Source organism: Camelus dromedarius, chromosome 4 (assembly GCF_036321535.1).
Source record: "Camelus dromedarius isolate mCamDro1 chromosome 4, mCamDro1.pat, whole genome shotgun sequence".
Lineage (NCBI taxonomy): Eukaryota > Metazoa > Chordata > Mammalia > Artiodactyla > Camelidae > Camelus > Camelus dromedarius.
This window is the reverse complement of record NC_087439.1, coordinates 50,986,294-51,012,094: the sequence shown is the minus strand read 5'-3', so window position 1 is coordinate 51,012,094 and position 25,801 is coordinate 50,986,294. Positions and strand designations below refer to the sequence as shown.

Sequence of the window (25,801 nt, the reverse complement as noted above, 5' to 3'; positions counted from 1 at the left end):
GAATGTGGAGATGAGTTTGAGTGAGTGTGCCAGGCAGTACTGAAAACCCTAGACCTAGACCCCCTGGAATGAGAAAGCCTTTGTTGGGATCAGGCCCATCGCACCTGGCTGTTTCTTCCTGCAGGAGGCGTGCTCTTTTAAAGGATACCCAACCTTTTCTCAAACAGCTTCTGTAGGACCAACCAATTTGCATTCATGCCCAGTTATGTCAACAGAGTAGTGGGTACAATTTGAGCTCTTGTGCATGAGGCTTGTAGGCCCTTGGCCCTATGTTCCTATTGGGCCCATCCTAATAGGCATACCTAAGTCTGCAGCTGACAGAGTTCCAAGGTCGAGCTGAGATCCCTGCTACAGATGCATATGTACAAAGAAATTGGCTTATATCCTGCCTACCTCCAAGGGTAAGTGTGAGCACTTGCCTTAAATTCTAAATATATCAGAGTTCATCCATTTACTCATTTTTCATTGCTCGAGGAAGGAATACAAAGATGATTTAGACATGGTTCCTGTATCATAGCCATAAGAATCTGTTGGTTCACTTTATTTCTTCATAGATGTGACTGTCCCTGGTTAAAGCTTGATGAGACCATCATATAGTTAACTCTGAAAAATATTCCTTCTGAAGTTAAGATACTAGTATCTACAACACCACACTCAATCTCTGTGGTTGAAAAAGAAGTGTTACCATCAAGCATATGCAGGAAAGTGGAATTTGCTTCAGTGATGTTTTAATGCTCTCAATACTGTCTTTGCCACCAGGTAATGCAAATGTATCTTCCATTTTGTGGAATCGCCATATCTAATGCCCAACTGTTTGCAGCCTCAAGGAAAGAATATGAAAGAAGCAGGGTGAGTAGAAGGAAACGTTGGGGAAAGCTCAAAGCGCTCTGTCTTCCCCATGTCTGTGAGTCATTATGCCTTTTAATAACAGCAGATGATCTTTGAATAGTCCAGGAATCTTTTTTTTTTTTTGTATAATCCTTCAGATCTGTGGGTGAAGATCCCCTTTAAGCTATAAACCCAAATAGAAGTGGATACAAATTCTTTGTTGTTGTTTGGGGGAAATGGCTTCTTTTAAAAAAGACATTAATTTTACATCTGTCTTTCAAAGAAGCAGATGTATTTTTGCTTACTTATAGCTTTGAAACAATAACACAATATAGTGATATTTTTGCAGTTTAGTTCTTTTAAGAAGCAAGGTATGTTATGGATGGTTTCACCCCACCTCACAAATCTTGTTTGTGAATTGAAAGCTTTTTTGGAAGAGCATCACGAGATAACTGGACAATAATGCTGCAAACACCAACTTATAGGATTATGAAGAAACACACAGGGGGAGATTGATCTCATTTATCTTCACCAATTATAGAATTAAGTAGTAAAAAACAAAAACAGAGGTTGGTACTCAAAAAATTGCTAAATGATGAAATAGAGATTAAATTATATTAGGCTCACTATAATTTTAAATACAGGAAAATTACTGTCACACCTTAGAATATGTTTAACAAGAAGATATTCAAAAGGGTTGGACATCTTCAGTTAATTGGTAAGTAAACTGATTAAAAGTTTCATTTGCTAAGAATTATGACATATGAATATTTGACAGTAAAACCGTTGACTTCTATAGCCATCTTCTCCAGCACAACATACCACACCTATTCTCTGTCTTGGATGCTGTTTTCATCTTTAGCCCCACATCTTACCATTCTTCTCCTTTTATTTGGCACTCCAGCAACATAGTCCTCAGTTTCCAGAAAACTGTTTGTTTCACTTTCTCATTCCCTTAGCCACATTTCCCCCTCTACTTTCAATGCCTCGTGTCCAGCTTTTCCCTCCCACTTCCATTTGTCTTGTATTTCCTTCAGGACCCAGCTCATTCTTCCACTTAGTCTTTCCTTCTTTGCTTGTTGTTTTGCCTTGTTTATACTGTCATTGTTTTATTGTGGACACTTCTCACACTGTGTGATATTTATTGATGGCCCTCCTCTCCAACTACATTTTGAATTCCTTAAGGAATACTTCATGTGTTATGAATCTTTGCATCCTCATGTGTTCATTTACTCATTCAACAGATATTTATTCTGTGATTCTCTTCAGACACTGTCTGTCCAAAGTCCTTGCCTTCATAGAACTTACTATTTTAGTAGAAACAATAGATAATAGAGAAGCAAACAAATAAAAAAATAATATGGTATCAGGTAATGATAAGTGTTATAAAGCAGAATGAAGTGTTATAATGACTAGTCATTGAAGGTTAGTTTGGGAGGATGCTTATTTCAGAAGGTGATTAAGAAGATCTCTATAAACAGAAGATATTTGAGCAGAGACCTGAATGGAATGAAGGAGCAAAGCCACAGAAAGATCTAGGAAGAACATTCTAGGCAGTGGAAATATAACGTGCAAAGGCCCTGGGGTAAGAGAAACCTTGGTTCATGTGTCTAGAGAGCAGAGAGGAAAGACCTGCAATAGCCAGAGCAATCCTGAGAAAGAACAAAGCTGGAGTCATCATGCTCCATGATTTCAAACTATACTTCAAATCCATCATAATCAAAATAATGTGGCACTGGCATTAAAAACAGACACATAGACCAATGAAATAGAATCAAGAGCCTGGAAATGAACCTAAGCACGAACAGTCAACATATATCTGACAAGGCAGCCAAGAATACTCAATGAGGAAAAGATAGTGTTTTCAATAAATGGTGCTGGGAAAACTGGATTCACATGCAGAAGAATGAAATTAGACTCCTATCTTACATCACTCACAAAAATTAACTTGAAATAGATTAAAGACATAAATGTAAGAACTGAAACTGTAAAACTCCTAGAAGAATATATAGGGGAAAAACTCCAGTGATTTTTTTTGGATCTGATGCAAAAGCCCAAGCAACAAAAGCAAAAGTAAACAAGTGGGACTACATCAAACTAAAAAGCTTCCGCACAGAAAGAGAACTAATCAGCAAAATGAAGACACAGTCTATGGAATTGGAGAAAATATCTGCAAATCATATATATCAGCTAAAGGGTTAATATCCAAAATATATAAAAATCATACAACTCAATAGCAAAAAGAAAAGAAAGAAGGGAAGAAGGAAGAGAAAGGAAAAGAAAGGAAAAGAAAAGAAAGAAACAGATAATCCAATTAAAAAATAGGCAGAGGATCTGAGTAGACATTTTTCCAAAGAAGACATACAAATAGCCAACAGACCCATGGAAAGATGCTCAACATCATTGGGGAATTGCAAATTGAAACCACAATGACATATCACCTCACACTTGTTAGAATGGCTGTTATCAAAAAGACAAGAGATAAGTGTTGATGAGAATGTGGAGAAAAGGGAAACTTTGTGAATTGTTGGTGCGAATATAAATTTGTATAGCCCCTATGGAAAACAGTATGGAGGTTCCTCAAAAAATTAAAAATGGAGCTACTGTATGATCCACCAACCCTGGATACATCCAAAGGAAGTGAAATCACTGTCTCAAAGAGATCAAAGAGATATCTGCACTCTTATGTTTGTTTCAAAATTATTTACAATAGCCCAGACATGGAAACAGCCTGAGTGTCCATTAATAGATAAATGGATAAAGAAATTGTGATACATACACACATACACACACAATGGAATATTATTCAATCATAATCAAGAAGAAAATCCTGCCATTTGTAACAACATGAAACTTGAGGGTACTATGCTAAGTGAAATAAGTCAAGACAGAGTAAGACAAATACTGTATTATCTCACATATATATTGGAGCCATGAAAAGAAAAACTCATAGAAATAGAGTAATATGGTGGTTGCCAGGGGTTGGGGTGTAGGGGAGAAGGAGAGATGCTGGTCAAGGTGTACAGACTTCCAGTTATAAGTTCAATAAATTCTGGAGATTTAATGTTCAGCGTGGTGACTGTAGTTAACAATACTGTATTACATACTTGAACATTGCTGAGAGAATAAATTTTAATGTTTTAACCACACAAAAATGTAATTATGTGAGGTGATGGATGAGTTAACTAACTTTATTGTAGTACTCATTTTGCAATATATAGATGTATCAAATCACCGCGTTGTATGCCTTAAACTACACAAAGTTATATGTCAACTATGGCTCAGTAAAGCTGGGTGGAGGGGAAAAATAATGTAGTTGGACAAGAAGTGAGAGGTTCTCCAAAAAATTAGCAGTGAAATATACAAGGCTTACTGATATGAGAAATGAGTGACAATGACTTTTGGCTTATACAGCTGACAAGTAAACAGTTGGATACAGGAGTCTAGAGTTTTGTGGAGGTGTCAGTACTCGACATTAATATTTGGAAACCATCAGCATCTGGATGATATTTAAAACTCAGGTACAGGTGGGTTAACTGGGGGAGAATATGTGCAAAAGAGAAGGGAAGAGGTTCAGGGTTGAGCCCAGGAGCAAAAGAAGGTCGTGGGGAGAAAGAAGGGGGAAAATGCAAGTGACATCAAGAAGTAGGGAGTGTCCAACTGTGTACAAGTCTTCCAGTGTCTGTTGAATTGCATATCATCCTAGATTTTCTTCTCTTTTTCTCCTATTCTGGAGCTGGTCTGCATTGTTATTTGTAAAACTTCTATCGCTTGTTAGTAAAGCAGCAATTTTTAATTAGAAACAATAAAATTACTATAATGTAATTTGTCAGTGTAAGACTCAAGGCACAATTAGTTTTTCCTCTGAGATAAATGTTCTTGTATATGGGTCCCAGAGGCCCCATCCACACAGTCACAACAAATTGAAAAGTTAAATAATTGTTCAGTTAATATGATCCATCTGAAGAAATAGTCTGGATGATTAAGGAAATAATGTCTTCTGCCTTAATAACAGGGAATTTTGTTGGTAATTATGCAGACAGTTGCCTCATTTTTTACGTTCTGTTTGCACATGAAATTATTGTACATTGACCTCTTACAGCGATTTGCTGTCCAAATGCCAAACGGTCAGGATACAGTTAAAACTTTTTTCACCTCCTGGTGTTTCTCTTTGCTTTGGGATCATAGAGCACTCCATGGCCCTTAGCCATATTCACAAGCTCTCTGTAGAGAAAATGCTACCTAGGATATTTGTCCCTCTTTTAGATGCTCAGTGAACTAGACTCATTTTATGGACCCCTTAACTCATTCAGATGCTTTTCTACCTGAATAGACTCAGAGAAGAAATTTTCACATATTTCAGATGGTTTCAGGACAAATCAAATTCATTACCAAAGTTGAAAATTGGTCAACACCATCTACCTGAATATATGTGAATCTGAAAACCCATGAAATCTTTTTGTGAGAGGTGAGCCTCAAGAGTGCACATCTTATTAAATTCTATTGAAAAGAGCACCTTCTGGCCAATTCACTGGCTGTGTAATTTTCTGATTGCACTCTGATAGAGGCATAATATCTACCACATGTACTTAGCCCACTATTCTTCAATCTCTGGAAATACCAAAGTAATTAAAAATTCTAAATAAATACGATTTCAGTGTGTAAACTGCAAGCTCACTTAGCTGGATAAAATGACAGGTTATTACAATTTCATTTTTAAATGAATACACAGTCTTCAAATTAGAATTTAAGCTTTTTTCTTTAAGTTTTATGCTTTTCATTCTGTTGTTTTAACAGAAATTTTAATGGTGTTTTCTTTCTTGAGCTATGTAATAGTATGCAAGTGTTCTCCTGGACAGATTGGGATGAAGCAATACTTCTTCTTGTGCAAAGGGATTAATGGGCATTTTATCTATATTTTTGAAGGCTTGGAAACTTAATTAGCATCCACCACTATAATTCTTTCAGAGTTCTGAGAGAGATGTGTGCTAGTGAAAATAAGTCTTGAGTTTGACCGTGAACCTATTTCTTCCTGAGGATGACAAAGAGATGCTTTGTAATTTTCTGAAATAAATGTGCATTGGAGAGAATCAGGTATTTGTTATGTATAAAATGTTGGTTTTATACCTAGCCACATTGCAGAAAATCTATTGTAGGAGGTGGAAAAGCCTGTAACTAATGACTATATGGGATCATGTAGTCATTAACTGTATGGAATATAGTCATATATCTATATGTGGAATTTATATGAGATTATATGGACTGGCATATTCTCAAGTCATATTTTGCAATTCAAAACTGTGTTATAAAATGAAATGATGGAAATACATTAGCACAATCTTTAACACTTTAAAAATTAACCACACAAAAATATTTATACTTTTATAGCAAAGACCAAATGGAATTTTAAGAGAAAAAAAAAATTTTAAGTCAGTCCCATAGGCCACCTAAATACACTCATTTCATCTTTCCTAGGCTTTGCTAGAGGTCGTTAATGACCTCTTTGAAGAACAGACTGACCTGGAGAAAATTGTCAAGAAAATAATGCATCGGGCCCAAACTCTGTTGAAATGTGAACGCTGTTCTGTTTTACTCCTCGAGGACATTGAGTCACCAGTAAGTTGTCTTGTATCTGTCATCTGCGTTAATGAAATAAAATTTAGTCTATTGGTAATTAAGTTTGGGAAATTGTGACTTGAACCACTCTTTTGTACCTCTTCTAACTATGAGGTGATTTTTTATAAAACTCATTTTTCATTTCCTTTACATATATTTTCAGCTTTGACCTACTGTCACTTTGTTTTCTTCTAAAGTTGAAATTGTTTTTAAGGGAGGGGTATTTCAGCTTATTTGCTTATTTTCCTTAATGGAGGTGTTGGGGATTGAACCCAGGACCTCCTGCATGCCAAGCATGGCACACTATCACTAACCTACACCCTCTTCTCTGCTTTTACCTTAGAAACGTAGACCCTTATGCTGACAGGGACCTTAGAGCTCTAGCCCCACCCTGTGTATGCAGGTAAGGGCTCTAACGGATGGAAGGGCTGGCCTAATCTTACAGAGCTGGATAGAGGAGAAGCTCAGGCGCCAGTCCCCCATCATATTCACCGGGTGAGGGGAGGGCCCTCAGCACTCGTGGGCATGGACTGCAGTCCATGCAATGTTCCCAGCTCTCTTATGGGCATGGGAAGCGGGGAAGCAGATGAACACTGGAGAAGCCCAGCCCTTTGTACTTGAGCTGCATGGAGCGGCCAGCCTCAGCTGGGCTGTGCTCCCCAGCCGAGGTTTGTCCTGCTGCTTCTGATGTGCAGTTTTCAGGGTCTTTTACAGCTGCTTCAGACCTGTGGACACCTGCACAGTGCATGCCAGCAGGTGGAGGAGGCTCCTTTCCTGTTTGTGCAGGGGCCCCTTTTACTCGAAGGGCAAGTAGCCCACTAGGTCCAGACGGCAGGCCTGCCACATCTTGGCTTTCAGGTTCTGTTAGGCCTTCTGGCTCTTTGTGGGAAATCTACTGGGTAAATACACGACAATATTGGAAATGATTATCATCATCAGTCTAACTTCTTGAAAGTTAAATGTCTAAACCCTCAGCAGCAATTTAATATTTTTGCCGTGAACTCTCTTCAAAGGCCAGGAATTGTCTAGCAATTAAGTGCCATTTTAAAACCGCAGAGAATTTTTTTTACTGTACTTTACTTAGAAAAGGTTATTGTCTTTGCCTTTACGTTTGCTTTCCTCAAAGAATAAGAACCTTAAGGTACATTTTTGAGACTTAATAATAAGTATTGTAAAACTTACAACATTAAGTTTTTTAAAAAAAAAATATATATGCTTAAAACGTTTAGGAGTTTCTCCGTATTTTAACAGAGCTTGGTGTTATTTCTACTCAGCAGGTGTGTTTAAATAAATAATGGCCTTGCAATTATCCTGTGATTGTGTAAAACTCAGTGGAACCTTCGGGGAACACCCCCACCCTGCAATAGCCCATATTCATGACGTGCTCCCAGATGCTTTGTGAAGCATTTGAGTTCATTTGATGCTCACTGCATCCTTATGAGAGAGGTATTATCAGCTTCATTTACAGATGAAGAATTAAGGCTCTGAGAGCTAAGTAACTTGCTAGAGTTTTCCTCACTACCTGACTTCAAAACTCCTTAAAGGAATGCAAGGAGGTGAGGTGCTCATTGGTGCCTGGCCGGCTGCAGGCTCTCACTGAACAAAGGCAGGAAGGGGCAGCAGATGGGGCTTCAACCCCGGGTGAGAGGATGACTATATGGATCAGCTGCTTTGCTCCAAAGAAGCCAGAAAACTGCATGTCACCCTGGTGAAAATTTCTAAATGAATTTAAATCTGAAATGACTGAGAAAATCTGAAGTGGCTGAGTTTGACCAGAATTGTTTCTTTTGTCTTCTGTCAGCTAGCATAACTGGGACTCAAGAAGATATTCAGTTGCTACAGGAAAATAAGTGACTTTTTAAAAAATACAGCTATGTCTGTGGCCTTTGAAATTTCTAATCACTATACAAATGATATTCTCCAATTAGTCAATCCTCTTATAGTCAATACACAAATATGACAAAGGAAGCACTGGAAATTAGATTGGTGGGGAGACTGGTGGATTGTTCTACAAATGTTTTGGAAACAAAAAGCTGGCAATCTAGGAGAAAACAGATTCAAAAAACTGGATTCTTACCTGATACTTGTTAAAACATAATTTCCTAAAAGGCAGAATCATTACTTTCATTTAAATATGAAGTAAATACATATCAAAGATTATTTTTAATTCATTAATTTATGAGAGAACAAATAATATGTTAAAATCAGTCCAAACAGCATTTGAGAAGTTGGGTATTTATAGGCAATATTAGGATGAGATTTCTTAGAGACAAAACTCTTTAGAACAAAAACAAGGCCATAAACTGTAACCTTTAAAGTTTTCTTTTCCATAGGATAGAAATTACTTGTATTTCTACCGGAGAAAATCCAAGTATTAACATGTAACTTTACCAAGTCTGGAGTCTTTAATAAGCAGTAACCAAGGGCAGGACTAAGGACATTCCTTAGGTCAGGGATCAGCAAATTTTTTTCTGTAAATTTCCAGCTAGTAAATTTTCTAGGCTTTGCAAGTCACATGATCTCTGTCATAGCACCTCAAATCTGCCATTGTAGCATGAAAGCAGTCTTAGTCAACACGTAAAGAATGAGTATGACTGTGCTGCAGTAAAACATTATTTACCAAGTAGGTGGTGGGCCAGATTTGGCTGCATGCAGTAGTTTGAGATCTCTGTCCTAGGTAATCTTTGGGTGGCTTTTGCTTCCTTAACAACACTGAAAGATGAGCTGCCTACCTTTTTGCCTATTTCTATAAAGTCAACATAAATTTCAAATGGATCAAAGATTTAATGTTTAAAAAAGAATATAAAAATACTGGTGAATATTGTTTTATAGTCATTGGGTGGGTAAAGGCTTTCTAAAACATCCATGCAATTCTTTAGAGAATATAAGTGAACTAAAACACCTCTGTCATTTTTCAGCCATCAGATTGGTATGATGAGTATGGGTATGAGAAAGTGGACATTCTCATTACTGATGATGAGAATTTAAATTGGGGTAACCTTTATGGATATCAGTTTGGTGAAATATACTTCAGTTTTAAAATGGCATAGCCTTTGCACTAGCAATTCCTCCTCTTGAAATTTAGCAGAATGAAAGAGATGGAGGAGAGAGCATAACAAGTACATAAGAATGTTTATCTCAGTATTTAGAGTAGTGAAAGTATAACTCAAATATCAAACAGAAGTTTTATATAATGAAATTCCATATATCCTTTAAAATAATGATGTGTAGCTATATTTATAGGAAAAATATCCTTGATATATTTTAAGTGAACAATAAAGGAGAAAAAAATAAAGATAAAAGGAAGTGATTCTTGTCAAAATATGGGTACATAAATGAGGTCATATTTTCACACCTATTAAATTGATGGAGTTTAAATTTTCTCCCTTTGAGTTATGTGTCCTTACATCTTCTCCTCCCAGGCAGAGTCAGAAACTCATCATCTCATGGGAAAAAAGGGCAGGTACTGGACCTTCTAGTAAGAGAGTGAACTTGAAAGTCAGTGCGTCAGGAGAAAGGATTTGCTAAATGGATTTATATTACCTTTTAGCAGTTAAGGACCAACTTAAAAACACCAAGGGCAAGAAATAAAACTTTATAATCCACAAAAGAAGAAACATTCATAACCTATGCTCCCAATCATCACCCCACCCATGCCCCGCATAAAGTGGGGAGAGCTGCCCAGTGCAGTGAAAATTGGGTGGGGTAAGTAGAAAGCTGAGTGAGGTGCCTGTGTTCAGCCATCTTGGGCAGAGAACAGTGTTCATCAAAACTAGTTGTGCATACCTGCTTGGAGCAGTAAGGGCTGGTGCCTGGGCAGACTCAGGGTTGTTTCTTCAGTCCTCCTTGCTGCCATACAGTGGCGGGAGACATGGGATAGAAACAGAAAACTTTCAGACAAGCTGTCTTGCAGACAAGGCTGTCAGTGTGTCAGGATACATGACAGTATGAGTGGCAAGTCACCTTGCAGTTGCTAATCTTGGTCAGCTGAAGAGAATGGAAGGCTTTCATCACACAGAAATACCTGTGTCACTTGGGACTTCACAGAAAACAAGGGAAGCTTCCACTAGGCAGGAGCTGGAATCACTGCCCAGAAGAGTGTGTTGGTGAGAGAATACTCAAAGACAACAGACCAGAATTCAAGTGCAGTCACCCTAACCCACTGCGCTGACATCACCCATCCCCCATTATTCACTTAAAGATGAGCACATAACAAAAAGCCACCAGCATGGGATTTATGCAAAGATACTAGAAGGAAAAAGAGGAAGGGAATGTGAAAGCAAAAACTAAATGAAGAACATGCACCAGAAAAATTGCTTACAGTTTTCCATGAAATGAAATTAAAGATAGTGTGATCTCTCAGGGAAAAAAAAATGTTCAAAGAAGATATATAAGGACTCAAGGAATAAATGATTAGCAGTAAAAAGATAAGAAAACTGAGTTGGCAGAGCTTGGAAAGAAGTATAAGAAAAATATGTAACCATACAGACATGAATATTACATTAGAAACATCAAAGAAGAAGAAAAGAACTTATAAGATATTTTCAGGGACATGGAGAATAAAATTGAAAGTGAAATGGAAAAAATTATAGTATAAAAGATAAGATAGAATGATAAAAATGGAGTCAAAATAAAGGAGGTCCAAACTAGGGATAACTGGTATCTCAAGAGAAAATGACAAATGAAGTGGGAGGAAAAAGTCAAAATAATAAGAATAGGACATTTTACTGAAGTGAAGGCAAAGCTGAATTTACAGACTGAAAGAACACTTTTCAGGCAAAGTTGATGTGGACTGCTTAGCATTGAAACACATTCAGTACTAATGGACTTCAAAGATAATGAAAAAATTCTATGGGCATCTCGACAAGATTGAGTCACCTATTGGAGGAAAATTCATTCTGGTGGTAGACTTCCTGGTAGCACTCTCCAGAGCAAGGAGAGAGCATAGTGATATACTGTCCTCAGGGAAAGAAAATATGACTCTACAATTTAAAATCCAGCCAAATTCATATTCAATTATGTAAGTCACAGATAAACATTTTAAATATACAAAGAAGAGTACAGGAAACATAATTCCAAGAAGCCCTTCTTCAAGATGAGAGCCAAGCAAGCAATGGGGAAGACATAAAATAAGGCTAGTACTGAGTATTGAATGCATTCCAATGTAGAACTAAGGCGAAAGAATAGTGGGCATGTACTTAGAGAGGAACATTGTGCTTGGAGAAGAGATCCTTTTTACACTGAGTGGTAATATAACCTAGTGTTTGTCTGGGGAGAGATGATACTTTATCACTCAAATTGCTCACTGTGAGCACAATCCTGAGAAATGAACCAGACAGAGAGCAAGCTGGGCCTTGTGGCCTTGTTGTGCACCGCAAAGATGGTGTAGTCAGGGCTATGTCTCTCCCAATAGGTATCTTGGTTGCATGGGATATTTTAATTGTAATGTGTCAAATCGATCAGTTTTCCTTTTTGATTTGTGTCTTACAGGTTTTGTTTGAAAAAAATCTTCATCTACCTCCATGTTATAATGACATTCTCTTATATTTTCTTTAATCCGTCTGGTATTTATGGTCTTTTATATCTATGTAGCATTTATTTTTGGGTACAGTGTAAAGCTGTGTATATATAACCAATGGTCTCAGAACCATTTTTACCCCCATTTCTCTGTTATATCAAATTCTCACATATACCTGGATCTGTTTCTGAGCTCACTATTTTGTCCCATTGCTCTATTTCTGCACCAGTATCACACTTCCTCAATTGCTATAATTTTATAATCCTCTTTGTATTTGATAGGACAAGTTCTCAATGTTATTCTTCTTTAAAATTGGCTTGCCTAGTCTTGACCTGTTGCTTTTCCATATATATTTTAAGAGCAGCTTATCAAGTTGCATTAAAAACTCTGTAGATTTTTATTGAAATTGCTTTAATTTTAATTTAAAGATCAATTTGGGGGATTTCTGCAAGTGACAGAATTTACAAAGGAAATTGGCTCGAACAATTAGAACATTTGTATCTCACGTGTTAAGAAGGCTGCAGGAGATGGTTCTGGGGATGCGGCAGCGGCAGATGATGTAACCAAGAGCCCAGGCTTTGTTTATTTTCCTGTGTGTGTCTCAGTAGTCCGCGTTCACTGGCTGGCTTCCACTCTCATGGTCCAGGAGGCTGGCACAGCTTCAGGCAGCATGTCATCCTCTAACTGTGTCCCAGAAGAAGAAGGGAAACTTCTTTTTACGTATTTTTCTTTTTTCTCAGGAGGAAAGTCTTTTCCAAAGGTTTTTTTTTTCCACCTAACTTTCCCTCAAGACCCATAGTCAAGAACAAGATATTCAAATCATTTATATTCCTAACTTTTTTTTTCTTCATCTATCATTCTGTGATAGAGGGGTGTTCAAATCTTCAGCGTAAGTGATTTATGATGGTCTTCTTGTCCAGTTCTGTAGGTTGTTCGTTTAGTTGTCTGTATTAATATTAATTATGTGTTTTTGAATTTGGGATTGGAGCTCATTTTAATGGGAGGTTGTTTGTGCCACTCTTTTCTTCCATTCTCTCTTACAGTCTTTCCTCCCTGTCTAATAGTTTGCACAGATCCTTGGCCTCTAATCAAGAACCAGGTCTTATATTGGTGTCCTGGCTCTCCTGCTGTGTGGTAATATTACACTAAGCCAGAAGCAGCTTGATTCAGTTTCTGGGGGTGAAGCTTGGTCACCTGTGTTAAGGGAACACTGTTAGTTTCCAAACCGCAGTAGAAGCTGAAATCCCAACCATTGCTGCCTGCCTATTTCTGGCCTTAGAGCACAGTAGGTCTAAGTCTTAAGGCTTGTGCCTTTAGAGACGTTTTGTCTCTCCCCTGCTCCCTTCCCCTTCTCTTTTCTCAGCCCTCAAGCATCTAGATGTCTTTCTGGTTCTCTGTGTATTTTATCAACCTTTGTTCTGTTTCTGGAAGAGAGCAGAAGTATCAAAGCATGCACTTATAGCACCATATCTACTGGCATTCCATACACTACTTTTTACAATCAGAAAAAAAAAGGATCATTTCAAGAAAAAAATTCTGCTCAGTTTCCTTGCTCCAAAAATAACTTTTGTTTTTCCTCTATTTTATTAGAGTGATTGCTGCAAACAAAAACTTCTAATTTTTTTGTGTGATTTGAGTATTTTAAAAAGCTGGTTATTGCAGATGTATAGTATTTCATGGCCTCTTTTCATTTAAGGGAAAGAGGGAGAAAATATTGAAATTTAGTTGTAGAAGCTTTGATTCATCAAGCTTTTAACTCAGTGTTTAGAGACTACATTCATCGTCTTTAAACTGGGCAGTCGGGTGTAAACTGATCAGTTTACTCAGTGGATGCCAAAAATAGAAATGAGGAATGTCTTTTTAGCCCTCTCTCCTGCCAAAGTTAATATTTTACCCTCTTTTGCTTTTCTTTAGTGTTTCAGTCAATCAGTTTTAAGTGACTTTGTCAATGGCATTTTCCACTAGACTGAAATAATGAAAAGATTATTCCACAACTAGCTGCTGTCAACATTAGGAACTCTTTAGTCCTTTGAACTGAATATTCCCTGCTCAATGTTATTCCATTCCATGAACCTGTCTAAGCAATTCCTCTCACTTCTTTTATTCTTTTCTGGCTCATATACTTACTATTATCTCTATTTCTTTTTGTGCTTAAGTCGAGAAAACAGGCAAGTAGACGTTCTGTCCTGAGGCACTGTCTCAGCACTGGTGTTTACGTGTGTTCTCCTTTCACAAATTATCCTGCTGGCTGCCAGCTATTTCGTTGTTCAGAACTCCGTGAAGTACTTTATGGGTGAGTTTATCAATATGAGGCTACTTTCTGGAGTTTATTTTCTAAACCATGAAGCACAAGCTACACTTGTTTTCTAATATGTTCCTTAACTTCTTGGTTCTTAGATAAATACACATACAATTAAGCCATTGAACTGGATGATCTTTCTGAATCCAACAGTTGAGAGGAAGAGATGAGGGGGATCATCATCTGATTGTTTCGAAACAGCCACTATCCAAAGTGGGTGGTAAAAACTGCTTCAGGCTTTCCTTTCTACTTCACTTCCTTTTCCATTCCCCATCTTACTTTCTTTAACTTTCCATCTCCCTGTCAGGAAGCCTAAATTCTATTTGATTTTTGTTCCAAGTGCTTTCTCTAGAGTGCAAAATGGAAGGTATCTAAAAGAATTCTGATGATTGTCCCAACAATCATTGTTACATAAATGTATGTATATACATCTCTGTATACTCACATCATTCATCACATCTCAATATATCATATGATATATTCATATATATTAACTCACTTTATTGATAATTATATGTTAATATATTAACTCAACTCATCATTAATCACTTGTATGTGTTAAGTATATGTATCTGTGTATAAAATCTCCAGCTTCCGAGCATTAGTCCCCACTGCCCATCTCCACCACATCCTGCCCCAAATCTTTACCAACTCTGAGATTTCTATTTCAGTTAATAGAATCATCATGTAATAAGTAACTAAAGTTAAAAACCACAGAATAATCTGTTTCTTACCATTTACATTCAGTTATCTCTAAGTTCTGTTGCTTCTCTGTTGAAACATCATTTCTAGCCCTTCCTTCCCACCTGTTCCACCCCTGTTTTTACAGTGACTTGACTAACCTCTCACCTGGAAATTTTCCTTTTGACTCATTTCTTTACTCAAAAAGAGGGCACCCTTTCTTTCTATCAGTTCTTAATATGACGTCTAGTTATCTTTCGAAAACATGCATTTGCCTCTCCCATGCTTCAAAAACACTTGGTAATTGTCTGCTGCCTACACAGTAAAGTTCAAACTGCCCAACATTCAAGGTCCATCACCTCATTCCCAACTTGACTTTTGGCTTTCCTCTCTGGCCCTCAGCCTCGCTTTGTTCCTGTCTTCCTCCTCTACCTCTTCTCCCCATGCTCAGCCTACGCGTGTATTGGCCTCTGTATCTTTGCACGTCATTCCTGTGAAAGACAGAATGCACCAGACAATTAAGGAGACCATTTCATCCCGGCTATTGCAATAGGAAGAATATTCATTTATAAGGAACATCTCAAAGAAAAGAAAGGATGCCTGGGGTTTTACAGAAGCATATAGACAAAGGAGTCACTGCATCATTTGTGCATCCTAGCGGGGTCATGAGGAAGAATGGAGACAGGTCTGATTTTGAAGTGTTCCAGGGCAGGATGGTCCTTGGAGGTTAGCCAGTTATGAAAGATAAAGCAGTAGGGGTGTTTCTTTATCATTATACCATTTTGGGGGCACTTTACCATTTCAGGTAAAGTTCAACACTGTCAACTCTGGACTGACTTCTCTGCAAACCCTGCTGCCCCATCTACTGTTGGTTTCTCTCTCTTTAGCTCAGTGTCTTTGAAGGCTAATCGCTGTGTATGGTGCCACTTGGGCTTTCTTGTCCACTGAGCTTGACAAACAAGAGAAATCAGCAGAAGATTTCAGAGCTGGGGGAGAGAGAGATTGGAGGTAGTTATTCCCTTTGTTCTTTCTCTGCCAGTTGTAGAGGTGGCTGGATTCTTCCAAGGCCCTCTCCACAGCTCCAGCTCCCCCAGGGCACCAGTGACATTGTCCCCTCCCTTCCTGCATCTCTCCTTCTCTCCCTCACTCTCTCCTATGTTCCCTCAGACATAGAGGTGTTAACTACTTTCCAAAGTGTCTAGTCCTCAAGTACTTCACCATTCCTTATTGTTTTCTTTTAATCTTGCCCATACTTCTTTACCTAGTCCCTTTATTGAATTAGTCTCCATTAAATCATTTTGAGTGTTCTCTCTTTTTTTTGACTGATTTAGTCCCTCAGCCAGGAAAGCTTGCCCCAGTTTTCAGCCTAGAGCATGCCTGCTCCCCCTTTAGGACGTAGTTCACATGAAGACTTCTTCAAACCCTCCTCTATGTGCTTGTAGAATTTTGAACATATATTGTGGCGAAATTGTACCTTTGTGACCTGTTTCCCCCTCTGTACTAAGTGTGAATTCAAGGACAGGATCTGATTTACACCCCTTGGAATTTCTAGAGCCTATCGCAGTGCCTGGTACACTAAGCATTTGGTAAATGTTGACTGAGTAAATAAGTGACTGGAGTAGATTACTCATCAGCTTAAGTGAGGAATTTACCAAGAAGGATGACAGTGGATGATCATTTAATTCATTCTTTTGCCTTATATAGTAGTCCTCTTATGAGAAAAATAGGAATTTTTTTATAAAACAAATTTTTATAAAAACAAAAGGTAATTACTTGCTAGATCATTTCTATTTTCTTTTTGGTAGCAGGAATATCTCTGAGTATAGCTGTTGTTTTTAAAATTAAAAACAGAACAAAACAAAACAGAGAGAAACCAGACCAACTAGTGCTTGATAATTATCCAAATCAAAAAGACTTGTGTCCATGGAGCTTTTCCAAAGAACAGTCAGAGATGCTTGGGGATGTTTTGTTTACTTCACTGTGGCATGTGTACTGCGTCCCCAGGGTGTAATGCCCACAGCTGATGAACAGCCACAGGAGCTTGGAACCATTTGTTCAGTTTCATTGACCTGTAAACCATGCCTGATATTTCTCTGATATTTTCTTTTTACTTAGTGTATGTGAGTGTGTGTATTTATTTAATCTATGTTCATTAATAAAAAAATCAGAATTGGATTTAGAGAGTACACTTTTAAAAATTAATGAAACTCAGAACCATCAAATTGGTCCAAGTCAAGAATAAAACATGAATTTTATTCTCTTCTATTTATGCTTTCACCTCTTTTTTATTGGTCATAATCTCCATGGTGACACTACATATCCCATTAAATTGCATCAAAAATAGTTGTTTTTGCTATTTCATTTTTTTATCCCAGGTGTTGGACTATAAATAATTTTCTACCTGGTTGCATTATATTTTTTAACACTTTTTATTGATTTATAATTTTACAATGTGTCAAATTCAGTGCAGAGCACAATTTTTCAGTCATATATGAACATGTATATATTCATTGTCACATTTTTTTCTCTGTGAGCTACCATAAGATCTTGTGTATATTTCCCTGTGCTATACAGCATAATCTTGTCAATCTATTCTACAATTTTGAAATCCCGTCTATCCCTTCCCACCCTCTGCCCCCATGGCAACCACAAGTTTCTATCCTATGTTGTATTCTATGTCTGTGAGTCTATTTCTGTTTTGTATTTATGCTTTGTTTGTGTGTGTGTGTGGGGGGTTGTTGTTGTTGTTTTTTTTTTTAGATTCCACATATGAGCAATCTCATATGGTATTCTTCTTTCTCTTTCTGGGTTACTTCACTTAGAATGACATTCTCCAGGAACATCCATGTTGCTGCAAATGGCATTATGTTGTCGGTTTTTATGGCTGAGTAGTATTCCATTGTATAAATATACCACATCTTCTTTATCCAGTCATCCGTTGATGGACATTTAGGCTGTTTCCATGTCTTGGCTATTGTAAATAGTGCTGCTATGAACATTGGGGTGCAGGTGTCTTTCTGAAGTAGGGTTCCTTCTGGATATATGCCCAGGAGTGGGATTCCTGGGTCATATGGTAAGTCTATTCCTAGTCTTTTGAGGAATCTCCATACTGTTTTCCACAGTGGCTGCACCAAACTGCATTCCCGCCAGCAGTGTAGGAGGGTTCCCTTTTCTCCACAGCCTCTCCAGCATTTGTCATTTGTGGATTTTTGAATGATGGCCATTCTGACTGGTGTGAGGTGATACCTCATTGTAGTTTTGATTTGCATTTCTTTGATAATTAGTGATACTGAGCATTTCTTCATGTGCCTATTGATCATTTGTATGTCTTCCTTGGAGAATTGCTTGTTTAGGTCTTCTGCCCATTTTTGGATTGGGTTGTTTTGTTTGTTTCTTATTAAGTCGTATGAACTGCTTAATATTCTGGCGATCAAGCCTTTGTCGGTTTCATTTGCAAAAATTTTCTCCCATTCTGTAGGTTGTTTTTTTGTTTTACTTATGGTTTCCTTTGCTGTGGTTGCATTATATTTTTAATAACTTCTTTTTAAAAATAGAAATTGTTCATACCTGCCTAGATTTTTGCTTTTCAAACAAAGATGTTTTTGAGAGTGAAAGGGGGTACTTTTAAGAATTGTCCCAGGATAACAGCTTAATTAGAGTGGGACATGACAACTGGGACATATGCATACCCTCAACTATACCCCCCACCACTTGCCCTGGTGCTTAAAATTTCTATCCTCGCACTGTTGTTTCAGGTGAGATTTTGACTGTAGATAATTTACATAGGAATATGAATACATTAATCTAGCATCAGCCATTAACAGTTTAGCAGAAAATAATTAATTGACTTGGTTCCGTGATGGCTCTGACTTGGCTTAGAGATGGCTCTGGATCAGAAGTCAGCCAGCTTTATCTATAAAGGGGTAGCTAGTAAATATTTTAGGCTCTGTGGTCCATATGGTCTCTGTTGTAATTACTCAACTCTGCTGTCATTGCAAAAAGCAGCCATAGATACCTAATTAAATCAGTGAGCTCTGTTCAAGTAAAACATTATTTATCAAAACAGACAGTGGGCCAGATTTGGCCCACAGAGTTTTTGCCTATCACTACTCTGGAGGAACGGGAGGTAAGCAGACCAGTGTACATCTCTAGAATTGTAGTACTTCTTTGCTGTTCATCTTGCTGTCCTCATCCAGGACCAAGGCCCATGTGTATGTTGCCTTATGGACTCAATATTCTGGTGACTTGGAGGGTCAATTTGCTTGTGAGCATAATCTCGAATTGCCCTAAATACAGAGAATCTGCAAAGGAATTCCACCAGCAGCCCCTGTGTTCCTGAATATATGATTTAGACTAGGATTTCTGTGACAACCTTAGATTTATTCAAGAATGTTTTTGAAGCCTTTCATAGTCCGATGGCTCGGAACCAGACTAATTTTATACACACACCTTATGAAGCCAAGAATAGTGTTTTGCCACTTTCTTGATTTTAGCTGGCTTACAGTCAGCAGTGGATTTGTTCTCAAGTTTCATTGCTCTGCTTAATTTATCATGCTCTTGATGGGACTCAAGCCTGCTGCTCTTTTATTCTTATATTGTTTGCTGTCAGCTGTAGACCCTTATATGTTGTATTTCTGTTACCCACCATTCCAGAGTCCCTTTCCATGCCTCTGAAAAATACTTTTTTATACAACTTAATGGCCCACAGTAGCTTTGTTCAACTGTAATTGGTTTTACGTAAGCAAATTTGTATTATTTCATGTGTAAAGCTATTTTATATACTTTATACATTTTTCAAGTATGTAAGTTCATCTCCTTTTTTGTACTTTTACTCAGTTAATTCCAAAAGCATTTTAAGGCACCCTTTGGCAAAAACACAAAAATTCATAGTGAACAAATTCTTTGAGTGCTTTTTGTATTGCAGATACATAATAAACTGAAAGGCAAAATTTCAAATATAAAGGGAGAAAGAGAAAACAGATGTCATAAGGAAAACCAAATCAAATCAACCAACTCAAAACCAAATTATGCTGCAGAAAGGTACAGCTTTGACCTAAACCTTTGTTCTGAACTTCCCAGCAGCCAATATAAAAGGAAAAAATTAATAGATTTTCTAATCTGCTGGTTTAGTAGAAGAAATCACATCAACATATCAAGAAATTTTTTCTGACCCTTAAGCTAAAAAAAAATTCCCCTTTAAAATATTAATTCTTCAAAGATTGGAGACCTTATTTCCTATTTCTTTTGTATCTCTCTGTGCCAACCAGTACTTGATACACATTGGATATTTAGCCAAAGACAAGTCAACATTAGTGTTATGCTTATTTTTCTTCTAAAGACATAGGAACCTAAGGATTAGCATACAAGGTGTGAAGTTAGAGAACATAGTCTAATGCTGCCCTAATACTGCTCTCACTTCTGATACCAGTGACAAGTTCAAGAGTTTCCAAGATCACCCTCAAACTCAATAATTTGCTAGAAGTTCTCACAGAACTCACTGAAAGCTATTATACACATACATGGTTTATTATTGGAAAAGAGACAAATTAAAGTCAGCTGAAGGAGAGATGCATGGGCAGAGTCCAGAAAGATTCCAAAAGTGGTGCTTCCACTTGCTCTCCCTCCATGGAGTCATGGAGAGCATTAACTTCTCCCAGCTGTGATGTGTGATGATATGCATGAAGTATTGCCAAGCAGAGAAGGTCACTGAAGCCTTGGCATTGAGTCTTTATTGGTGCTTGGCCACCAAAACCTATTTGGCCACTCACATAGCTGCCCTCAGTCTCCATGCCCTCCATGCTCCACCACATAACCCAAAGCTCCCACCCTAAATCACATTATTGGTGTGTCTCAAAGTTCTCACTCAAAGTCACATTGTTACTCTCTGACTGGCCCAAGGCACACAGGGAAACTTTTATCAAGGCTGAACATTCCAAGGGCTTAAAGGTTACCTCCCAGGAGACAAGGGCCTTTATTTGGATAAGCTTACTTCTTTACTACACACAAGGTCAACACCAAGGTTCATGACTCCAGTGTCTGACTTTGATCAGGACACCATGCGCAGGTCTATTTGGGAACACCACTAGTACTCTCCATGATACGGAGTGCTGAAGTTGAAAGCTGCATAATTCTTGACTTTCTCTCTGTTAAACATGAACTTAGAAAGTAAAACAAATAAAACAAGATATTTGACCTGGTTTTTCTTTTCAGTATGTGATTTATCTTAGAATGAAAATTTCTGACATTTTAGAAAAAAGTGCTTCTTCCTTTTGGTAGTTTTTTAAAAAGTCCTCTTTTACATTTCAAGAGTTCAAGCATTCTGACATTTCATTGAGGTACTTGTTTATTTTATCAATTCTCTTTGTGATTCTAGATCTATAAGTTTTATAGCTTTAAAATTTCAAGATTTTCTATTCCGTTTCTTGTAAACTTCTATCCCTCAGAGGTTTTGGTTTTTTTTTTTTTTATTATTATTATCAAAAAATCTTTATTCTCTTTTAACCTGTGGATATTTCCCAGGTTTGTTTCTTAAGGTATGGAAAACAGAAATTTCACTTTTTATTCCAAGGAGCACTAGTTTTGAGGAGCCAGGACAAATTAAGCTCCCTGTTAACAAAGTAAGCTCCATGCATGCAAGGACTTTCCTTTTTTTTTTTTTTAATTAAACATGTGTATCCCCGCTGCTTGACACATGCAGACACTCAGTATATATCTGTTGTGTCAAATAACAGTTTTCAAAAAGTTAAAAACCTAACCCTTGCACAAATCTAAAACAAACATGTATCACAGATGTAGTTAACTCACTAATGAGAGAAGCCAGCAACGTAGTAGTCCGTTCTAAAACAGGCACTGAAAGAATGCTGGCACAACATTGCTAGGTTAGATTTTGAAAAATGATTCCTGTCATCCAGGACAATAAAATTGTAACTATGGGCTTATCTCTTCTACTGCACAGAAATCATCTGCATTTCTGCTTGGATAAAATTCATTATTCATTTGCATTACTGTAGGACAGAAATCATTTTTATAATGTCAAGCTGTTCTTTGTTGCCACAATGGCTTCATGAGTGCTGGCACTCGCCCTGCTTGTTTTGAACTTCTACCTGGTTATTGCCCATCTCTGGGTACCTATCCTCAACGTGTGTGTTCAAGCTATAAGCCTCATGATGATGCCTCCATTTTACCTCTTCTCTCCTTTCCACGTAGACCCAGTAACATTCAAATTACCCAAGGGGAATGCTTCCCAACCGCCACAAATCACCCTACCTGTGACCCTCAACAAAGGCACTTACCCATGGGTCCTTGCTCTGCTCTCTCACTGCCTGCAGTGACCAAACTTTGGGTTCTGGGTGACTTTGTATGTTCCTTTGGGCATGCTGTGCCCCCTCCCCCAAGTCCTGAGAGTGTAATATATCCTTTAATTTCACTTACCTTTCTGAATGTGATTTTTATGGCCATGTCAGAGTGATCCTTAAACTCCCCACAGAGGGGACTTACTCCCCCATTTACAACCCAATTGTTATCAGTTTCTCAGAAATTAACATCTGTCCTTTCAGAGTTGTAAAGTATTCTAATCAATAGTAAAAAATAAGCTAAGGGAAGTATTCTTAGTAATACTGGAGAATTTAATCTCATCTATCAGGTCAGGAAATGACAAGATATGACTTTCTTGGTTTCCAAATGTAGAAACAATTATTAGTTTATTGATAACTTGATTTGTTTTATATCAAGCCAAGTGTTTTACTTCAGGTTACTTTTCATCTGTGTTTATTCAGATTCAGGCATATAGGAGATAATACATTTTTGTAGAATAAATAAATAAAGGCATAATTTAAGCATTCAGGCTCTGGAGGAGTCATATCCAAATAATTTTCTGTTTCATGTTTATGAAAGCAGCGAGTAGTGGGGAAATTAGGAGCTGTGGAATTAGAGCGACATGGTTCAGATCCTATGTCTGTGACATTTTGGTTGTATGGTTTCCAGGAAAACCACTTAGCCCCTCTAAGCTTTAATTTTCCTGTAATAAAATGTGATAATAATATCTACGTTGCTGGGATGTTGTAAGCATCGATACATGCATAAAGGATTGGTCACAATGTTTACAAAATGCCTTGTACAGATTTACAGGAAAATGGTAGGATACGATTGTCTTAGCTTGAGCTGCTATAGCATATTATCATATACTGGGTGGCTTAAGTAACGAATATGGATTTTTCCCAGTTCTGAGGGCTCATAAATCCAAGATTAAGGCACCGGCAGATCCAGTGTCTGGTGAGGGCACCCTTCCTCGTTTGTAGATGGCCATCTTCTCGTCATATCTTCATGTAGCAGAGCAGAGAAGGAGAAGAAGCAGGTGCTGTCTGTCTCCTATAAAAGCACTAATCCCCTTATGAGGCACCATCCTCACAACATGATTACCTCTCAAAGGCCCCACCTCCAAATACCATCACATTGAAGATTAGGGTTGCAGCATTTGAATTTGGGGGGAACACATTCAGTTCATGGCAACAGCCTAAAACACGATAAAAATAGGAGAATCTACTGTCATCTAACAAAATAATGGGAAGAAATCACGATGAGAGATCAAAGCAGAGCTATAGGACTTTCTCTTTTAAAATTTGTGACTATTTCCCATTCTGCAAACATAAATGATATGCTTCTACTTATTATCCTATTATTGCTTTAACTTTAAGAATTATTTAGGGTATAGTTTGAGGGTTTTATTATTTGATGATGGCAAATAGTCTCTATGGGGCTTGCTGGCCTTGTGAAACCCAAGTATATGGCAGCTGGATCAAGACTTCTGAGTGTTCTAAGTGACTGGTTTCTGTTTAAGTCCTCAGTTAAGATAAGTGTTCCAGTTACTTTTGCTCTGTAACAAATAAACCCAAAATTGAGAGGCTTAAACCAACCACATTATTATGCTCACAGATCCTGTGGATCAGAACTTTGGAGAGGGAACAGCCAGGATGGTTTGCCTCATTCCAGGGTATCTGGGGCCATAGTTGGAAAAATATGGAGATCAGGGGTGACTAAATGGCTGGGAACTAGAATCATCTGAAGGTTTGTTTGCTCGCTTATGTGTCTGGCACCTGGGCTGGGATGACTTAAAGACTGGAGCTGCTGACCAGAGCACCTACATGTGACTTCTCTTTATGGTTGGCTCTTTTTCAGCACAGTAGCCTCAGGGTAGTTGGACTTCTCTGGGCTCCAAGCACAGGTATTCTGTCAGATGAGGCAGAAGCTGCAATTGCCTTTTATGACAACCTCAGAAGGCACATAGCATCTCTTCTGTATATTCTATTTGTTGAAGTGATCTGAAGCCCATGTAGATTCAAGGAGAGGAAACATAGGCCCTATCACTTGGTAGGAGCGTGGCAGGGTCATATTGTAGAGAAGAATGTGGATGGGAGATACTGCTGTGGTCATCTCTGGAAAATAAAATTTGCCACAAGGAGTGATTTTGTAAATGCTTATTAGTTCACATTAGAACATGAAATGAAATATGTCCTCTAGTTGTCAAGGGTATTTCCTTTTAGTTGAGCTATTGTCACTGCCCTGCATTCAGCTAGTCACACACAGTTTTCTTTGCGATGGGCTTTTCTTTTCTTTTATTCTTTTCCTAATGTTGCATTTTCTTAGTTTGGGTTCATTACCTCACTGATAAAGCTATTTTAATATTTAATCTGGTCTCAGTTTCCAAATCATTTTCTCAAATGCCCATCAATTCCTTATAAGTGGTTAATTTAAATGGCCTTTGAAGCATGACTGCATCTGGCGAAAGCAAATCTAAATGTCAACCTTGGACGCATCCAGTGACATTCAGCTGACTCCTTTCAGTATAGGGACTCATTTCTCTATCAGGTGGTATATCTTGTCAAAAAGTCCAGAAATGGTGCCTTTCCCACTCAGTATTTTTACTGTTGTTGAAAAAGGTGATACTACGGAGTCAGGCAGACTTGCTTTAATCTAGGTTGCCCCATTTAGTTGTGTGAAATGGAGCGAGTTTCTTAAAATTTATGGGTTAATTTTTTCATCTATACTCTGAGGACAAAAATCTCTGCTTTACAGAGTTGTGATAAGGGAATTAAATAGTCAGAGAAGCTTCTGATGTAGGGCCTGGTTTATAGTGAGAACCCAATAGTAGCTAATGATAAAAGAAAACTTGCCTTTACATTTTCTGTTAAATAAATTTCCTTTCAGTGTATTGGGTCTTGATCAGGCTCTTGCACCGTGTGTGCTGGTTTCACTGGACAGGTAAGGGAGGACGTGTTCACACTAGGGATGATCTTTGAAGAACGTGTCCTCCTCTTCATTACCCTTCGGGAATGGTAACAATGGTAATCCAGGGAAGGTAGCTTCAGGAGCCTGGGGTTGATGGAGGGCTTCTTTTTGAAGGGTGTTTTGTCTCTGCCAAGTTCTCCATGGATGGTGACTGGGTTGTTAAAAGCAGTAAAAAAAAAAAAAATTATATTCAAATGAGACGTCATTTTGCCTGACTACCACAGGATTTTTACACCTCGTTGTAAAAATATAGACATATTTAAAGAATATATTAAAAGTTCAGCAATATATGCCATGTAAGAAAAGTACAAAATGTAGTGTAGAATTTTCTCCTGTCCCTCAAGATTTCTCCACTTAAAATCTCTCTTTAATCTCCAATTATTGTAAGCATCATTGTGAAGATGAAAAATGTTTATTGCTTTATTTTAAACTGTGAGAAAGCTTTAATTGACTTGGGTTTATTGTCTTTCTGTGCTGCAGGTGGTGAAGTTTACCAAATCGTTTGAATTGATGTCCCCAAAGTGCAGTGCTGATGCTGAGAACAGGTAGGGTTGTGAATTTCAGTGTTGTCTTTA

General features: G+C 37.8%; 1 protein-coding gene across 2 annotated transcripts in view; it reads left to right on the top strand.

The window, feature by feature from the left end:
* PDE11A (phosphodiesterase 11A) overlaps positions 1-25,801 on the top strand; it is a 360,789-nt gene that overhangs the window by 141,759 nt on the left and 193,229 nt on the right. For both annotated transcript variants that reach the window (XM_064484931.1, XM_010991251.3), the window contains exons 3-5: positions 760-849; positions 6,304-6,444; positions 25,707-25,771. In XM_064484931.1, the coding sequence (XP_064341001.1) occupies positions 760-849; positions 6,304-6,444; positions 25,707-25,771 (296 nt within the window). The remainder of the gene's footprint in view (positions 1-759; positions 850-6,303; positions 6,445-25,706; positions 25,772-25,801) is intronic.